The sequence below is a fragment of the Aethalodelphis obliquidens genome, unplaced genomic scaffold (assembly GCF_003676395.1).
Source record: "Aethalodelphis obliquidens isolate GAN/ISIS:26980383/991018 unplaced genomic scaffold, ASM367639v1 scaffold39, whole genome shotgun sequence".
In the NCBI taxonomy this organism is placed as follows: domain Eukaryota; kingdom Metazoa; phylum Chordata; class Mammalia; order Artiodactyla; family Delphinidae; genus Aethalodelphis; species Aethalodelphis obliquidens.
In genome coordinates, this window is record NW_020837983.1 from 17,331,308 (window position 1) to 17,349,274 (window position 17,967).

Sequence of the window (17,967 nt, forward strand, 5' to 3'; positions counted from 1 at the left end):
TATAAAAGAATAAAAATAAAACACTTGAGCAGCCCATTAGATTGCACTGTTTCAGAAAACTAGGATTGCAAAAACTTAAGAATGAATACTATAAAGCAGCGGTTCACAACCTTTTTGGCACCAGGGACCAGTTCTGTGGAAGACAATTTTTCCATGGGAGGGCGGCGGGGGGGGAGTTGGTGTGGTTCAGGTAGTAATGTGCTCGATGGTGGGGAGGGTTCAGGCGGTAATGCGAGCGTGCAAGCGATCGGGAGTGATGGGGAGTGGCAGATGAAGCTTTGCTTGCTTGCCCACCGCTCACCGCCTGCTGTGCAGCCCGGTTCCTAACAGGCCAAGGACGGGTACCAGTCTGCAGACTGGGAGTTGGAGACCCTTGCTGTAAGGGCCATCTCCTCCAAGAAAAAGTCTAAATGATGAGAATGCCAGCTGGTATTTCCCAATTTGGAGTGAGATGACAGACTCACTTAAGAGGTAAATAATCCTATTACCATTGTTGAATAAGAGGATTTTGCAAGGCCCTTATACATGCTGTCATTCTGTTTCAAAAGATTTCATTTCCCTAGAAGAACAAATGTGTGAAAACCTATGTGCAAAAAAACACTACTCAATTAGAGAATCAGGCACTCAACACAAAGAATTAAAAAAATAATTTCAGGAGATGAAAGACTGGAAACTATTTTGATGATCCCCAGCTGGTTACCCTCTGTCATTCAGTGTTTATCCTGTATTTCTCCTGCTCAATTTCCTTATATAGCTCCCCAATTTTTATCCAGTAAGAACCTCTGAGCACCAGGTACTATGCCAAGCTTGGAAACATTTGTCAATAAAGTCCATTTCTCTTAGTTAAATCTTCAAGTCCCAAAGTGCCCATCCAGATGTATCTCCCACCACACCACCGACTGCCTCTTGCTTCCCTCACTTCTTAAAACTCACTCCATATGGACTGCTCTTCCAAACACATCCCTCTAAAGGCCTAAATTCTAGCCATCCTTCAAGGTCCAGCTCAGATACCTTATCTTCCAAGTTCTCCCAGACTGTAATGTTAATAAATCTTTATACTTTGTCATATTGCAGATTCCCCATAAAATGCTGTCTGAACTCTTTAGAGGACCCTAGAATCTGATAGTAACCTAACAAATAAAATCTAGTCCCACTTAGCCCTCCCTAAATTTCCTCTAAAAAAGGTAAGGTATAAAAATAATCAACACTCACTTAAGAATAAAACAATTTCTAAGGAAAGATAACTACACAAATCAGCTAAAAGTTTCATTATCTGAAAAATTAAGCCTGAGTTTTAGGCAGAAAATTTTAAATGCAATGTTCACTCAGTACAAGTGATTGCCTCAATATTCTTATCAGAGACATCATGTACAGCAGAGCATGACTGGTGTTCTTCATCAGTTTTGAAGTAGGTAATTTTAGTAGGCATTTATGAAACTCATTCATAGATTTTTCCATACAAAATAAAAAATTGTAAGTTTATTTTATATGATGTTAAACATTTATTTTTACTTATCCTTTCTCTGTATCATTGCACCACGTGTAACTTCACTGTTTTTTTTTTTTTTGGCGGTACGTGGGCCTCTCACTGTTTCGTTGCGGAGCACAGGCTCCGGACGCGCAGGCCCAGCGGCCATGGCTCACGGGCCCAGCCGCTCCGCGGCATGTGGGATCCTCCCGGGCCGGGGCATGAACCCGCGTCCCCCGCATCGGCAGGCGGACTCTCAACCACTGCGCCACCAGGGAAGCCCCAACTTCACTGTTTTTATTGGAGAATGACTTCCTTAAAAAATCATCTCTCTTATGTGAGTATATGGTAGGGGTTAGCAAAATTTTTGTAAAGAGCAGATAATGAATATTTTAGGTTCACAGGTTGAGAGGCAAGACTGAGAATATTAATCAGGTACCTAAATAACCTAAGTAACAAGAAAACAAATTTCCAAAATATTTTACTGACGAAATGCAAAATATAATAGTTGACTATAATTTTTTATAATTCAGGTCTACTAATGAGAAGAATAAAATTCCTTTAATAGGGTAACTTTGCTTAACTGTGTTCAAAGTTAGAGATCCCTATCACTAAAATTTATTGCAAATGTTTATCTGTTAATGCTGATCTGTAACGAGATTTTACATATTTGACCTCTGATATCAATTGATAAGATTTTAATTGAGCATATTTATCACTTGGAAGGCTTTTATGGAAGGCTTTTACAGAATTCTGTTAAGTTCTTTTGATACTGCCTTTTAGCATATCATTACACTACAGATAAATTGCTTCTGTTTCAATTGCACAGTTAAATGAATTTTCAAATACAGAAATTTCCTTTGTATTGGGTTGGCAAAAAGGTTCAGTTTTTCTGTAAGATCTTACAAAAAAACTCGAATGAACTTCTTGGCCAACCCAATGCTTACAATGAGGTCTAAAACTTTCTGGAATTGTAACTTGAGCCCAAAAAAACGTGTCCACTACAAACGTGTGGGAATGAGAGTCTCATTTCTTAACTTTTGAAAGAATGGAAAATGTATAAAGCAGCTGGACATAGGATTTATGCTATGTTAGGCATTATCAAAGTGACTACCAGAGTATAAGTTTTGCATATAAGTACTGTTCTGATTTGTAATTTTAGGTTGAATTCAGAAACATTATCAAGTCTATAGCTTAACGTCCAGAGCCATTCATGGCTCGATAATAGTGGTTGAGGGCAATTTTTTGTTCAGGAAAATTTCAGTCTTGCTCCAACCTCAAAAAAGTCACAACAAGACTTTGCCACTGCAAAGCCATCCTATCACTGTGGTAGCAGGAAAAATCAAGATATTCTATTGATCTGACAAAAATTCATGGACTGAGAACAGTTAAGTCCACAATAGCAAATGAAGTTCACTGTTGACACGAATGGTTCAGTAATACACCATGGATTCAAGAATTTTCCCCACAAAGTACCTGGAAATGAACAATGCAATGGGTAACTATAGGCTTTGAACACCTCACATTTTCACAAGCTTTGTAAATCTGTTCAACTAATAAGCATTTTTCTCCTCCACACATATTTGCCACCAAAAGTTTTAACACATCTTAGCAGATTCCACTTCAGGCTGTACTAAATTAGTGTTTCCTCAATTTTGAAAACATTTTCACCTGTAGTTGTTCCAGACTATTCATAGAGGCATGTTCTTCAGTCACTTCAAATCCATCACTGACTCCTCAAGCCAACAACTAGCCATATTGGTAAACATCTCTCAACTCATCAAGAGCCCAGGAAAACCACTAAAAATCATATACTTTATATTTTAATTGACTACTGATGCTGCTCCCAACATTTTCAATTCCGAGGAGCTGTTCTCACCAAAAGGCTAAAAGTTTTAAACAAGTTCATTTTTTCTGGACATATTTCTTTGGCTACTGCAACTGAACAGAATTTAACAAAATCACCACTGGTAAATGGCTTTCCTTACCTGGTTAACAAAAGAGCCGCTCAGAAACTTACTTTGGTTGAAGCCTCATTTTCATTAATTTTTGTGAGGAAATTCTGCTGTGATGAGATCTTCTGTTTTAAATTTCCTAATTCTTCTGACAGTTGCTTTGTAATCAGTTGGGAATATTGTAATGAGTGCTTACAGTCTGGTTATGTAGATGTATACTGTATTCTCTTAGCATATCTACATTGTCAGTTCAATGCTTTGCTTTCTAATTTGAAACAAAATAATTCCCACTGCACTGTGCCTTAAAATTTATGCACATTTGGTACTTCGCTGGTAGCACAGTGGTTAAGAATCCTCCTGCCAATGCAGGGGACACAAGTTTGAGCCCTGGTCAGGGAAGATCCCACATGCCACGGAGCAACTAAGCCAGTGACCACAACTACTGAGCCTGCGCTCTAGAGCCCATGAGCTACAACTACTGAAGCCCACGCACCTAGAGCCCGTACCATGCAACAAGAGAAGTCACCACAATGAGAAGCCCGTGCACTGCAAGGGTAGCCTCCACTTGCTGCAACTAGAGAAAGCCTGCGCACAGCAACAAAGACCCAACGCAGCCAAAAATAAATAAATTAATACATTTATTAAAAAAAACATTTAAGCACATTTGAGTCCACTTTTCTAAAAGAAGTAAAATGTTGCAGTATAGTGATACACATGGCACTTGAAACTTTGTCCAGGTACAAGGGCAGCGTCACTGGGATTCAAAGAGCACTGAGTAGCAGAGTGAGGCAGGGAGAGTGCAATAATATATGATCTCTGTCACAACAATTCAACTCTGCCATTACAATCCAAAAGCAGCCAAAGATGTGTGTGTGTGCGTGTATGTAGATATATCCATATATAAATGTGTGTTCCAATAAAAATTTATGGACACTAAAACTGTAATGGCATATAATTATCACACTGCAAAATATTTTTCTTTTCATTATTTTCCCCAACCATTTAAAATGTAAAAGCCATTCTTAGATTGCAGGCCATAAGAAAAAAGGCAGTGGGCCACAAGACGTTTTAGCCCATGGTCCATAGTTTGCAGACTCCTGGTATACAGCATTACCATGGCTGACTTCGAAACATGCTAGGGCAGAAGTGATCCTTCCTATGTATGTATGTATGTATGTTATGTATATAGATCAATATATAAAGGAAGGGAGTGGGGATTAAGGGTGATTCTGGGGACATTACCTTACTTCACACTCTTGTAGGATCCGTAATTATATATTTAGTTCGAACAAAAGCAAAACCATAGATATAGTTATTTAACAGCCTGTACATAACCATTGTACTCTTTTGTTCTACTTCTCTTTGTTATCATCCATCTCCTTTCATCTCTAACAATCAAAATTTAAAAGTCAAATCAATTTTCATCTTCACTGGACTCTAACTTCTCGAGGTCTCACTGGTAAGTGTTATATATTTACAGTGTGTTTAGCATGCATAATACATCTGTATTTAGCTAAGTAGGTTCTTAAACTACTTGTTATGTTATTTGTTTGGATTATAAATTAGGCAAGAAAGGAGGCTATACCTCCCCTATTTTTGAAATCTAACTTAAAATTAATTTTTCCTTTAAACAGGAGCTTCAGTATTTACTGTGTCTGGAAGTGTAATTTCATGATGGTTAAGTAAAAATGTTTATTTTTCCTCTAGCACAGCCCTGCTCTAATTGTACAATTTTATGGAAGTTTTTTCTACAATATTTTCTAATGGTAAGTCAGAACATTTAGAAATCAAAGGATAAGACAAAATATGCCACCAAATAAAAAATATTTAAGTATTATATGGGGGATACTATAAGGACATAAAGAATAAAAATTCTGCTCTCAAATATGCTTATAATCTAGTTGGGGAGATAAGGCAATTGTAAGTTTTTTAAAAAAGACAGTAAATAATTAAATTCCAAATTATCAATATAAGGTAGGCACAATATACAGGACCTCATGTAGAAGTAAACCTGAGCTGGAGCTTGAAAAACAGGCAGGCTTTGAATTGGTACAAAAAAGGGAAAGGTACTTCCAGAAAGGCTTAAAAAATCAAAAAGGCAAGACTTAGTAGAACTGCAGAGGATGGATTTTTAGAGATCATCCTGAGCTAAAGCAGGTAAAACACCTGCATGAAAAAGTTTTCTTATCAGGAACAATTAGAAAATTTAGGAAAAATAAAGGCAGAGGGTAAATCAGGACAAATTCTAGACACGATCTAGTTGACTGTTAACAGTAAAACTTGAAATTTCTTAGGATATTTATGATATCTTTATTTAGAAAACAAATTAAACATTCTTTTGCTAACTGAACTTTGAATCTTTCTTTTTACAACTGGAGAGTAACTAGGGCATTGTATTACAAATGCATTCTTCTCCTTAATAGCATCTACATTTGGTGGCAAAGCCTCATCTCTAATAGCCTACGAACACTGTTCTAGCTTACACTTGATACTTTATCTTACATATTATATTACATTTAAAAGTTGAACATTTTTCAAATGTGTAAATCATCTCCATTTTGGATTCAGAATAAATTATGGCAGAAATGATAATATATATGATGTAAGAGACTTAACCTGCACTGGATCTAAACTTTCACTTCAAGGACAAAAGTATAAATTATCTCAACAGTACTTTCGTATTTTAAAAAAAGCCTGAAATCACAATCTATATAAACTATCAATTTAACATACACTCAATGAACCACATTAAATTGTATTCCTGTGCTACTGGAAATTAAAAACAGAAAAATATGATACTTTCTCCATTAATACCTACTACCTATCAGAGACAACTGAAAAATGCATACTGACTGTAGACATACAAATGCAAATTACACACTTACTAGAAGCTATTCTACTTAAAGAATATGCAACCTAGGAAAATGGCTGAAACAATGATCTGTCAAGCCAACTGGGTGTATTCTCACGCGAAAAAAGTTAGAATCAAGCAAAAACCAGAGTAAGTCATTAAGACATTACTAATGAGGAAGAAAATACGATGGCAACCTGACCCTATGGCAAGTGAAAATGGTAAGCACCGTATTTTGATGAAATTTTAAAACTGTAATACTACTGAGTTTTCTTTTTCACATTTTGCGAACAAGCTACTTCTGTTTAAAAAAAAATAGTCCAAATGGCATCAGGGTTCTTATTGTGAGGATGAAAATGTTCAAAAATTGACTTATGGTGATGGCTGCACCACTTGGTAAAGTAACTAAAAATCACTGAACTGTAAACAAAAAATGAAATCATCTGGTACCTTAGCACAAACCATGGTAGTGACATCATACTATAATAGTCACTGTTATTAATAACCAAACTCTTACAGTTAAAAAAAAAACCAATTTCAACTATATCTTTGATTAGGCAGTACAAATTATTAATTTTCAAAAATTTCAACCCGTGCATACTTATCTTTTTAATATTCTGTATGACTAAAATGGGAAGTGTGTAAAAGATCTTCTGCTGTACACTACAGTGTCATGGTTGTCTTAAGGAAAAGTACATGTTCAATGATTGAGTTGCAAGGTGAACCAGCTGCTTTTCTCATAGAACACTATTTTTACTTGAAGGAGTGACAGTCAAACCAAAGCCATTCAGACTTGAGTATTTGGCAGACATTTTCCAGATAATAAAGTTGAGCCTATCCTTCAATAAAAACAAATGATAAAAATCAGTTTTCAAAAAAAGGGTAAAATTTTGGAAAATCTGTATCTGTCATCAAGAGTTTGACTATTATCCAATACTTTTTGAAAAGCCTTTTCTAATGGGTTTAGTAGTGAAATTAATGAGTGTGATTTTTTTGGTGTTGTATAATGGTGCTGTATATGTTGGAATACCTGCATAACTCCCTGAACCAGTATTTCCCAAACAATCAATGCATACGGTCAAAAAATCATGCATGGGTAAAAGATCCATTTAAATTGCAAAATCAACCAATATAGTTTAGAATTCTAGTATAGTTTAGAATCCAAAAAACTGAATGATATGGTTTCAAATCCCACATTTCAGTACCTTTTAAGAAATTACTACTTGTTGAGTTCTGGTGTATGATCAAAAAAGGATATTCACAATATTCTGAAAAGGCTAGTAAAACACCTCTCTTTCCCAACTACATGTATGTGTGAGGCTTGGTTTTCTTCTTATCCTTCAAACAAAATGACCTATCACAACAGACTGAATGAAAATCAGATATGAAAAAAAACACGAAAATCTAGCTGTCAATTAAGCCAGAAATGTAAAGGTCTGCAAAAATGTAAAACAATGCCACTCATCACTAAATTTGGTTTTTTAAAGTTATTTTTCATAAGAATATATATAACTATAATCAATTTACTATTTGTCAATTAATAAATATATTTTAGAATTTCTTAATTTCTAATACAGTATATATATCAATAAATTTAGCCAACACATACAAAACTACACTCAAAAACTCTTGATAGTGTAAGAGTTTCAAGACTAAAAAGTTTAAGAACCATTCACCAGTAACAATAATATTGCCAAAGATAATTCTGATGTCAGTATTATTTTCTTCTCAACATCCAATGTTTTTTCTCCTCACTGTGTATATCTGATTTGGGTCTTGGAGGGGGTAAGAGGATCTTACTGAATGTTCTAATAGGGCTAGTCCTATTTGCCTCACAAAATTGGATGCAGAATATCTCCCCACGTACACCTAGTTCTTTTAATGCTCCAAAATTAGTAATTTCAACATTTACTAATATATTACTAATTTTATTTTCAGTGCCTTTGTTCCATTTTTCTGTACTTTTTACTCAAGGTTTTAAAAGTTGAACAAGTACTCAAAGCTATGAATTAATTTCTGAGTGCTGCTTTGGCAGGTATTTCATAATTATCAACATTTAATCTCTTCTTTGATTCAGTTACTTATAAAACTTTTAATAACTCCTAGTTTTACTGTTTTGTGTCCGGAAAGTACATGCTATAAAATTTCTAGTTTTAAAAATTTATTCAGAGATTTTTAATGGCATAAGGTATTGTCTTTTTTGCATATGAACCATGGAAATGCAAATGAAGGCATTAAGCCTACTTGTAGAATACAGCTTGATAATTAACTGTCTTAATTCTAAGTTGTTATTTTAATTATATTTCTATGACCATGAACCTTTATCTTACTTTAAAATTTAAAAAACAAATCTACTTTTTTGCATTGTTTTCCTTTATAAAAGTTTGATTTTTTATCTTTAACAAAATTTTCTGCAATCTCAACTGAACTACCTTTCTATTTCTAATATCTATAATAAATGATTCTACTAACGAATTAAATATATTGTTTTGATTTCATATAAGCCATAAGGTTGTCAGGGATTAATCCATACTGTTTCCCCCTTATTTGTATTATAGAATTTTTACAGTGGGCTTGAATATTTTCACTTTCCTTGTTTGTATACTTCCTTTCATTACTTAAAAATATTTTTAAAAAATCAGTTGAATTTAATGTTCCTTTCTGGATACATATGTAACTGCAAAAACTACAGCAGAAGGCTTCCCTGGTGGCGCAGTGGTTAAGAATCTGCCTGCCAATGCAGGGGACACGGATTAGAGCCCTGGTGCGGGAAGATCCCACATGCCGTGGAGCAACTAAGCCTGTGAGCCACAACTGCTGAGCCTGTGCTCTAGAGTCCGCGAGCCACAACTACTGAGCCTGCGTGCCTATAGCCCATGCTCCGCAGCAAGAGAAGCCACCGCAATGAGAAGCCCATGCACCACAATGAAGAATAGCCCCCGCTCGTCGCGACTAGAGAAAGCCTGCACGCAGCAACAAAGACCCAATGCAGCCATAAATAAATTTATCACAAAAAAAATTTCAGCAGAGTGAGTCTACCTGTAAGCAGTAGCATGGAAAGCCAATGCCTAGGGATTCCTATGACTGAGTTCAAGAAGAGCTGTCCTTATCGATCCTTAACCCACCTACTAGATATCAAGATTAGAGCCAACTATTACAGTATCCAATGTTTGAGTCAAATCTGCTCATTCAGGGAAGGCTCTTACTCCCAGCCATGATTCTAGGGATATCAATCAACTCATAAGGCAATCGTACAGGCTGTATTATTCAGGAGGGAGGCAAAATACTACATAATAATGTTACTTTTAATCTCCTGAATGCATGTTCGATTAATCTCCATAAATATTGAGAAATATACCCTTAATTCTTGAGTTTGAAATTCTCATCAAACATCTCTTTTCATAAGATGCACGGATAGTTTAACATTAAAGATAGGTATGTAACTATTTTATATTCACCAACATCCCCAAATTTCTTGCAATGTTTTACCAATCATTTTTCTGGGTACTCCAGATTCATCCATTATTGGTATGTCTCAACTACTGCATAAGATTGCAACTGTCAGTATCACAAATAAAAAAGCCTCTTCTAAAATATAATGATTGCCCAAAGGGTGCATGAAAAAGGTACTTCTCAAGAATCAGAGTATAACAGAAATAAGACGGCCCTCAGAGGATTAAATAAACAATGCACCAGAGCAGAGAGAGATTAATCAATTTAGTAAGAGAAAACTACCAGATCAGGAAGACTTGAGAAGAACTTGATACAAAATACTAACATATTTAAATCAACATAGGGGGACAGGGAAGGAAGATAGGAACAAAGTGAGAGATACTGATATGAAATGGAATCATAAAAAGAGAAGTAAAAAGCAAATCTTGGAAATGCCCATCCAAATGTTTAGGGTGACATAACATGTCAAAAAATGTTCATGATCTGGTCCTTATGACAAGGATATTCCTATTGTGGAAATGGAAATGTTAACCCGATGCTTAATCTGATGGTGCCATGAAACATTCCAGTCACATAAATTAATTTTCTATTCTGATTCCAAATATTCATAAAGGAATCTTCTGTATTCTACAGCTTCCTATGTGTTAAACCTATAGGGTCAGAACAATCTGGTCATGTTTCATGTACTTAGTCCTCTAAGCACTTCTCATTGCAAATAATGATGGCATTCTGGTTTTATACTCAGTCTTTTTGAGGTTGGTTCAGCTTTGTTCTTCACAAATCAACCCCTAGGATACTGTAAAAATAAAGTTGCATGCTTCCTATACCAAAAGCCAGAACAAAATAATACCACCCTTGTAGGATCTTAGTTTAGTACACAGTGGCTTTTCTTTTTTAACCTTTCCCAAGAGCTTTTTACTTAATGCAACATATGGACTACAACTTATATATAACTTTCCAGATTACAATCTATCATAGCATCCAGCAAACAGTAAAACATATAGCTTTAAAATTTTTAATTTCCCACAAAATAGGGTTTCTTCAATAAAGGAGGAACAACAGCTCAGACAGAATGAAGCTTTTATGTTCACATTAGTGAATAATGTGAATCTAGAAGGCATACTTGAACATCTCTAATAAAAGAAGAAATAACTATAATACCATGTAAATTACAAAATCTTATCTCTTATAATTTACATTTAAAATTTAATGCTGGAATCACCATCTTCTACCTCACTTAATGCCATGTAGTTTTGTTTTTTCAAGGGAAGACCGAAATAATTTCCTATTACGAAAACTTCTTTGCCTGTGTTCAGTTTTAACAAATTGGACCTGCGTGTCATGCAAATACTAACTAAATACATTAATACTGAAGTTGTAATGTTAATACAAAAAATAAGCCAAGCATATTTCTGATAAAAGTGCTTCTATTTGACAGATTCAGGCAAACATTTAGCATTTAATGCAGAAAACACAATTTAAACCATTTAAAAATGGCTCCCTGGGACTTCCCTGGTGATCCAGTAGCTAAGACTTCCAATGCAGGGGTGTGGGTTCAATCCCTGGTTGGGGAGCTAAGATCCCACATGCCTCGTGGCCAAAAACACAAAAGTATTGTAACAAATTCAATAAAGACTTTAAAAAATGGCCCACATCAAAAAACAACACAAAACCCCTCCATTTCTACATTTAAAAATCACTGGCAATTCTTGGTTGGCAAATATTTTTCATCTGTATCGCCACCAATAACTTCATTTCTCTTAAATTTAAAGTTCAGATGATTATGTTAACAACTTAACTGAATAGGTCAAATATTTTATAGTCTCAAAAATCTTACTACACGGAGTATTTAAAGAACATGTTTATTCATGTGACTCAGTTTAGATGATTATATTTCATCAACTTATATAAAAATATCGCTAACGTATTATTACCTTATTTTCAAGACTTAAAAAATTACAAAGAAATTTAAAAATACACTGTTCAATGTTCATTGATTTTCTATTAGATGGGTATTACACCATCTATTCCTAAACTATACTTCTGTAAATTAAATATGCATTTTAGAAAAAAATGTTAAAATCTTAATTTGACAGACAATAAGCAGATATCAACTGAAATGTATTAGGATCTCCATCTTAAATTGAGTTAAAAATAACAAAAATATGGCTCAAAGTGTTATGTGAGACTTAACCAACAATGCAGTCAATAAGTCATACCAAGAATGCAATTTTGGGCTAAATTAATATAAGTATATGTACTGGTCATAGGAGCTAATATTGCCACTGTAATCTATAAAGCTTAGATAACAATCCTAGAATAAGCTTTCAATTTTAAAGATCCAGATTTTTAAAAAGCTGTGGATAAACTGGTGGTTACCTAAGAACAGCAGCCAAAATACTAAAGAATGTGACAAACTACATTACTTAATAAAACTAGAGATATTTAGCCTGAAGGAAAGAAAAATAAGGAAAATTATCTTCAAGTATCTGAAGTATTTTCATAAAGCAGTCTAGTTTTCTGTTGCTCCAACCAAATAAGAAATAATAGAATATTCAGAGGCATTGACCTCAAATGGAAGAATAAATTTTAAAAAATGATTTCTAGCTAACAGTAGAACAGTCTAGTTCATAAAGCAGTGAATTTCTTATCACCAAAAGCTGGATGATGGAACAAAGAAGATATAAAAGGAATTCTCTTGGAATGTGTATCTTCCTTCCAAATAATATGGCCTAGAGCCTTAATTCTAAAGCTTTAATGTATACATGAATTACCTGGGTTCTTCTTACGTTGAAGATTCTGATTTAGTTCTTCTAGAATAAGGCCTGAGACTCTGCATTATACTGATGCTGCTGGCCCAGGGACCAAACTTAAATAGCACTTTAAAGGGCTTAAGAGTATACTTTTATCAAATAATTTACTTAAGAGTTACATGTAAGCTTTTTCAATTAACAAGCAAATCTACCACATGAAGAGGGGAAAAAATGTGACAACAAATTCAAATGTTAGAGAGAAGTACATTTTAAATTTTAAAAATCCTATTTGATTTCATATAATTAAAGTCAAAACTATACAGTGAAATAACTTACTGTGGCTGGTAAAGGAAGAGATCAATAATGTTATCACGCCCTTTAGGGTGATTGAAGAAAACAAACAGAGACCAATGAATGAGCCATGTTCGCTGCTGAAGAGACTGAAGTGGAGAACTCACAGACTAAAGGATTAAAAAAGGTATACATAGGAAATATTAATAATATGAAAAAGATGAAAGGGAATAAACATGCCTGATCTCAGAATTTTATTTTAAATGAGAACCTTCTAAAGCATGCACAGTGATCATTATGATCAAAGTCCAATCCCCCAGACCATTCTACTCTCTGCATGACCCCTGACATTCAAAATTTCCCTGTTCTCAGAGACAGATTCAACAATGTCCACTAAGCCATTTTTACAGAGGCTCCAAGTTATACATATTTCAGAAAACATTTCATAAGCAAGGACTAAATTAAACACTTCATAATAAGTTTTATTAGACATTAATAGTAGATGAAAACTGTCATCTTCTGCATTAGACTTTCAATAATGGGTGGCACTAAGAGTATTATGTCATTTCCACTGGAACAGATCAAAGAGGCACCACAGCTCTAAGAAAAATGAAAACTGAGTTATTTTCTCTAAGAGCCAAAAGAAGTTTGACAGCTTCCTTCAAGGAGATTCAGTAAAACTAATCAAGCCACTAATCCACTGTGATTTTTATATCAGGTCAACATTTTAGTTTAGTCTCCCTCCTTTTCCTCCTTCCTTTTTAAAGTACACAGTGTTCTCCTTATCAGGAAGTATGAAGGATACATAGAAATTTCAGAAAATCACCCTGAAAAAGTGTAACTCACATTATTATCTATGGTCTCTTTTAGCCGTGTAAGGTCTTCCATGGCTGCATCCCAATTCTGCATTAAGATTTCAGAGGCCAGTTTTCCCCAGAGTGAACTCAAAGCATTTCTATCTGTTGCTGGAACCTGTTTAAGCAATCATAATTAATTATATTCTGAATACTCTGGAGGAAAAAAGATAATGTATATTTTATACCCTACATATCCCTCGGGCCTACTAAAAGGTCTATAGCACTCTTCCCCAAACTCCAGTTATATAAGCCCTTATTTGGATCACACTGGTTAAGCTGATTCAAATAGATTTCATTTAACTTGATTTACTAAAAATACTCAGGTCTTTGATAGTCAGTCTAGATCAGAAGATAAATAACTTAAAACTAGGATACAGCACCAGTGTTTTCGTGTAACCCATTTCAGACCATTTATACACAATTAATCAAATTTTAGGGACTCAAAACTTTGCAAACGAAGTTAGATTCAGAGGCAATTTGCTGCTAAAAATTCCTGGAGTGAAGATGTGAAAATCAAGAATTGAGTGTCTCATCTAAAATTTAGAAAAATTATTTCCAGAACAAAAAAACTTCCAAATTATGATATAAATGGAAGAGGTCATAGAGAGAAGAAAAAGCAGGTCTACTGGTTAATAACATTAATAATTATCAAAGGAATATGTACTGAGAAACAGAAGTTCATTTTCTTATATAACCCTAAAACCCTGGAAGGTAAATAATGATTTTTATCCCTATTTTAAAGAGGGGAACTGATGCACGGAGAGCATAATTTGTTGAAAATTATACTTCTAATCATAAAAGCTATAAAATTTCATACTGCAGTCTTAACCCTACAAAAAAGGAGGAATGAGGGTCACTCTATCTCTTCTTGCCATTGATGCAAGTGGGTCATAAACCCAAACACCTATAAGGACTAGGCTAATAACAAAAACAAGTAAAGCAGGACTCTCAAAACAAGGCAAAGAAAGTGGATATAATGACTCTGAACTGTGCTAAAGCAGCAGAAGCAAGTGAGGGTACTGGAGGGAGAAAACATTTCTATACCCCAAGCTGAAATTTTGAATTTTTCACTGAAGCACTTACATGGTACTATTAATTGTAAAGTACTATTGGTACATATTATAATTACAAGTTAAATAAAATCATATGGGCAGGACTGGAAATCCAACCACCAATAATTCTGGCTCTACCACTTACTATAAGCAGCTGAACCATCTGTGCTTTAGCTTCCTCATCTATAAAATGGGGCTAGTAACAGAAGCCACCTCAGTTGTTGTATGACTTAAATTACATAATACATGTAAAAAGATTACAACATCATCTGACACATGATAAAAACTTGGGAAATGTGAGTCATTACCACAATGATAATGAGAATAGAAATGATTATATCAGAGTATTATAGGTTGCCTAAACTATGAGGATCAAAATCATACCTAAGTCAGACTCTGCCTATACTGAAATTCTTCCTTTGATGTCAGTAATTAATTCAAATGTACAGGAAAACACTTTAGCAAACTCTAAGAACAGGGAAATAGTAGAGACTAAATTTGCAAATTAAAATTTGTAACATAACCATGAAATCACTAGTTCTTATTATTATTACAATGTGTGACCACAAGAAACTTGTATATGAATATTCATGTCTTTATTTGAAATAGACAAAACCCAGAAGTAATCCAAATGTTTATCAATAGATGAATAAACTGCAGTATATTCATAGAATGGAATACTGGTCAGCAATGGAAAGAATCAAACTTCTGATACATACAATAATATAAACGAATCTCAAAAAACTTGCTAGTCAAAATAAGCCAGGCACAAGCTTACATATATCATTCCACTTACATGAAATTCTAGAACAGACAAAACTAATCTACAGGGATGGAAAGCAGACCAATGGATGAACCAGAGATGAGGTATGACTGCAAAGGGGAACAAGGGGTCTTTCTGGGTAACAGAAATATTCTTTATCTTGATTTGGTGGTAGTTGTACAGGTATGTGCATTTGTCAAAACTCACCGAAATCAAAAAAACCTTATATAAAAATCTATAAAATTATTGTTCAAATTACAAAGGATAAAACGTTTTATCCTTACAAAGAAATCTAAGTACTAATATTTCATTGAATCTAAGATGTCATCAATTTTATGGTATATTATTTTAGGTCAATTCAGGACACGTCCTAATTTTAGATGTTAAAGTGGGATAAAAATATATCTGAGAATCGATATGAAATAGATGTCTTTTACAGTGACATTTTCAGAGTACATCAGATCCAAACCTTCAGTCAAGAGCCTAAAACTTCACCAAATCATCATTACTCAAGCTTTCTTGAGTCAAGGGAAAGTACCTTTAAATCGAATGGCAAGTACTTACAGTAGATAAACTTTAAATTCTGAGTGAAACACACACACACAAATATGATCACCAACAGTCCTAGCATCTTAAAATCACTTTTATTTCAAATAGCTGCTGGATGAGGAGAGGGGTTAAATTTTGGAGCCAGACCAAAGGCCACAGTGAGGGCAAATTTTAACAAAATAATTACAATACAGTGATTAATTACAATACAGTTATAAATTAATAACTTTTAAAACAAAAGTGTTCAAAAATTCCTAACAAATCTGCCCCACCATTTCAATTCAAATTAATGCATTTCTTAGAGCATGATTCAAAGAAGCTTCACAATCAAATAGGGTGCATTTAAGCACTTGGTGTATTCTAAAAGCCATGAAGTCTTTTAAAAATAAAAGTAGATTCTAGGGTCATACAGCTTTAATTTATACAACACTAACCTACAATAGGTCACTCAGAGAGTCAAATTCTAATCTCAGATCATAGTTACAATGGTTCTTTCATAGCTTATGTTTCCCTAACCATAGATTTAAAAGAATAATCAACCACCAGAAAAGAAATGAAAACAGGCCATTTGCAAAAAAGTAAAATTAAATAACTAATAAGCAAAAACATTGACATTATTTATCCCAAATCCAAAACAGGATTTTTATCTTTGCTATTAACAAGATTTCATTAGTGGTGTCTATCTTAATCAAAAGTAAATAATCCATTTTTAAACTTAGCTTAGTTAGCCTTTATCAATATGCCAACATGAAGTAACCAACTCCCACGTAACTCAATTGTTCTGTGGCACAAGATGGGACAAAAACTAAAATGAACTGCACCTAATTTCTGAACACTATCCAATCACTACATTTTGACTGCTCTTAACGTAAAACATTAATTTTGTATCCAGACCATGGTATTCAATCACTTAAACATCATTTGAGTTCCATCATAAGATCTGCTAGGCAATGTAAAAGCTTAAGATCAACCCAGAATTTTTTAAGACAGGAAACTTAATTAGATCTTTGTATTTTACAAAAGTAAATATAAAAACTCTGCAAACTTTTAAGTATATACCTATCACATGCAGAAATTTTCAGACTAATTATGAAACCATACTACATAAACATAATAATACTATTAAAACTAAAATATGTTACATGTGTTAGGATAAAAGCTTTTTGCAGCAGTGTAGCAAGTTTTTTAATCCCCAAAAGATTCATGCATACTACTCTGGCTCAAGTCCATGTCATTACAGTTGGCTCTTCATACCAATCTGCTTTCAAGGGTGGATATGCTAGAAGAGTTTCAATATCTGGATTTCCAGCAGTTACCTTAAGTTTCCATGTCTTAGCAAAATGGCACATTCACTCACTGACCAGCAACAATAAATTTACTGTGCTAGAACTCTAACATGACACTAAATCTTCATTCTCAAAATTCACTCCCAGCATTAACAAATGATATGAATAACCAACTCTTTTCATGTACCTGTAATCATATCAGGCTTCTGATTTTACAATCCTCGTCTAAGCTGTTTACATTTCCAAAGTAATCAACTTTTGCTCTCCTAAATCCTTCATAATATTCAAAGTAAAACTGATGGAATTTTCTGATAAGCTGCTACAAATTTAGCATCACCCATTACCTTCAATGCACTTGCAAGCTAACCACAGCTAAACTGTAAATTAAGAATTCGTTTACAAATGGGATAATTTTTTTTTCAAATCAAACTTGGAAATAAACTGAAATCTTTATTTCTTTGAAGGAAGGATGGTACTTTAAAAAATGAAGTTGTCTAAGCACTTTTTTTAAGTGTAGGATTTATTCGATTTAATAATACTGAACTCTTTCCTCACTTGCAAAAAAGGAAAATTTAATTTCCTAGAGAACAACCAAAGATAGCAGCCATTGAGTCTTTTCTTTGTGACTTGCGGGGCTAAAAGAAAAAAGGCACCAGAAAACAGAGACAGAAAGAACGGACTCTTCCAAG

General features: G+C 34.2%; 1 protein-coding gene across 1 annotated transcript in view; it reads right to left on the reverse strand.

The window, feature by feature from the left end:
- Window positions 1-17,967, reverse strand: part of EIF3E (eukaryotic translation initiation factor 3 subunit E) — a 50,939-nt gene that overhangs the window by 18,949 nt on the left and 14,023 nt on the right. The window contains exons 6-7 of the mRNA XM_027131605.1: window positions 13,618-13,743; window positions 12,817-12,941 (exon numbers count right to left, since the gene is read on the reverse strand). Of these exons, the coding sequence (XP_026987406.1) occupies window positions 12,817-12,941; window positions 13,618-13,743 (251 nt within the window). The remainder of the gene's footprint in view (window positions 1-12,816; window positions 12,942-13,617; window positions 13,744-17,967) is intronic.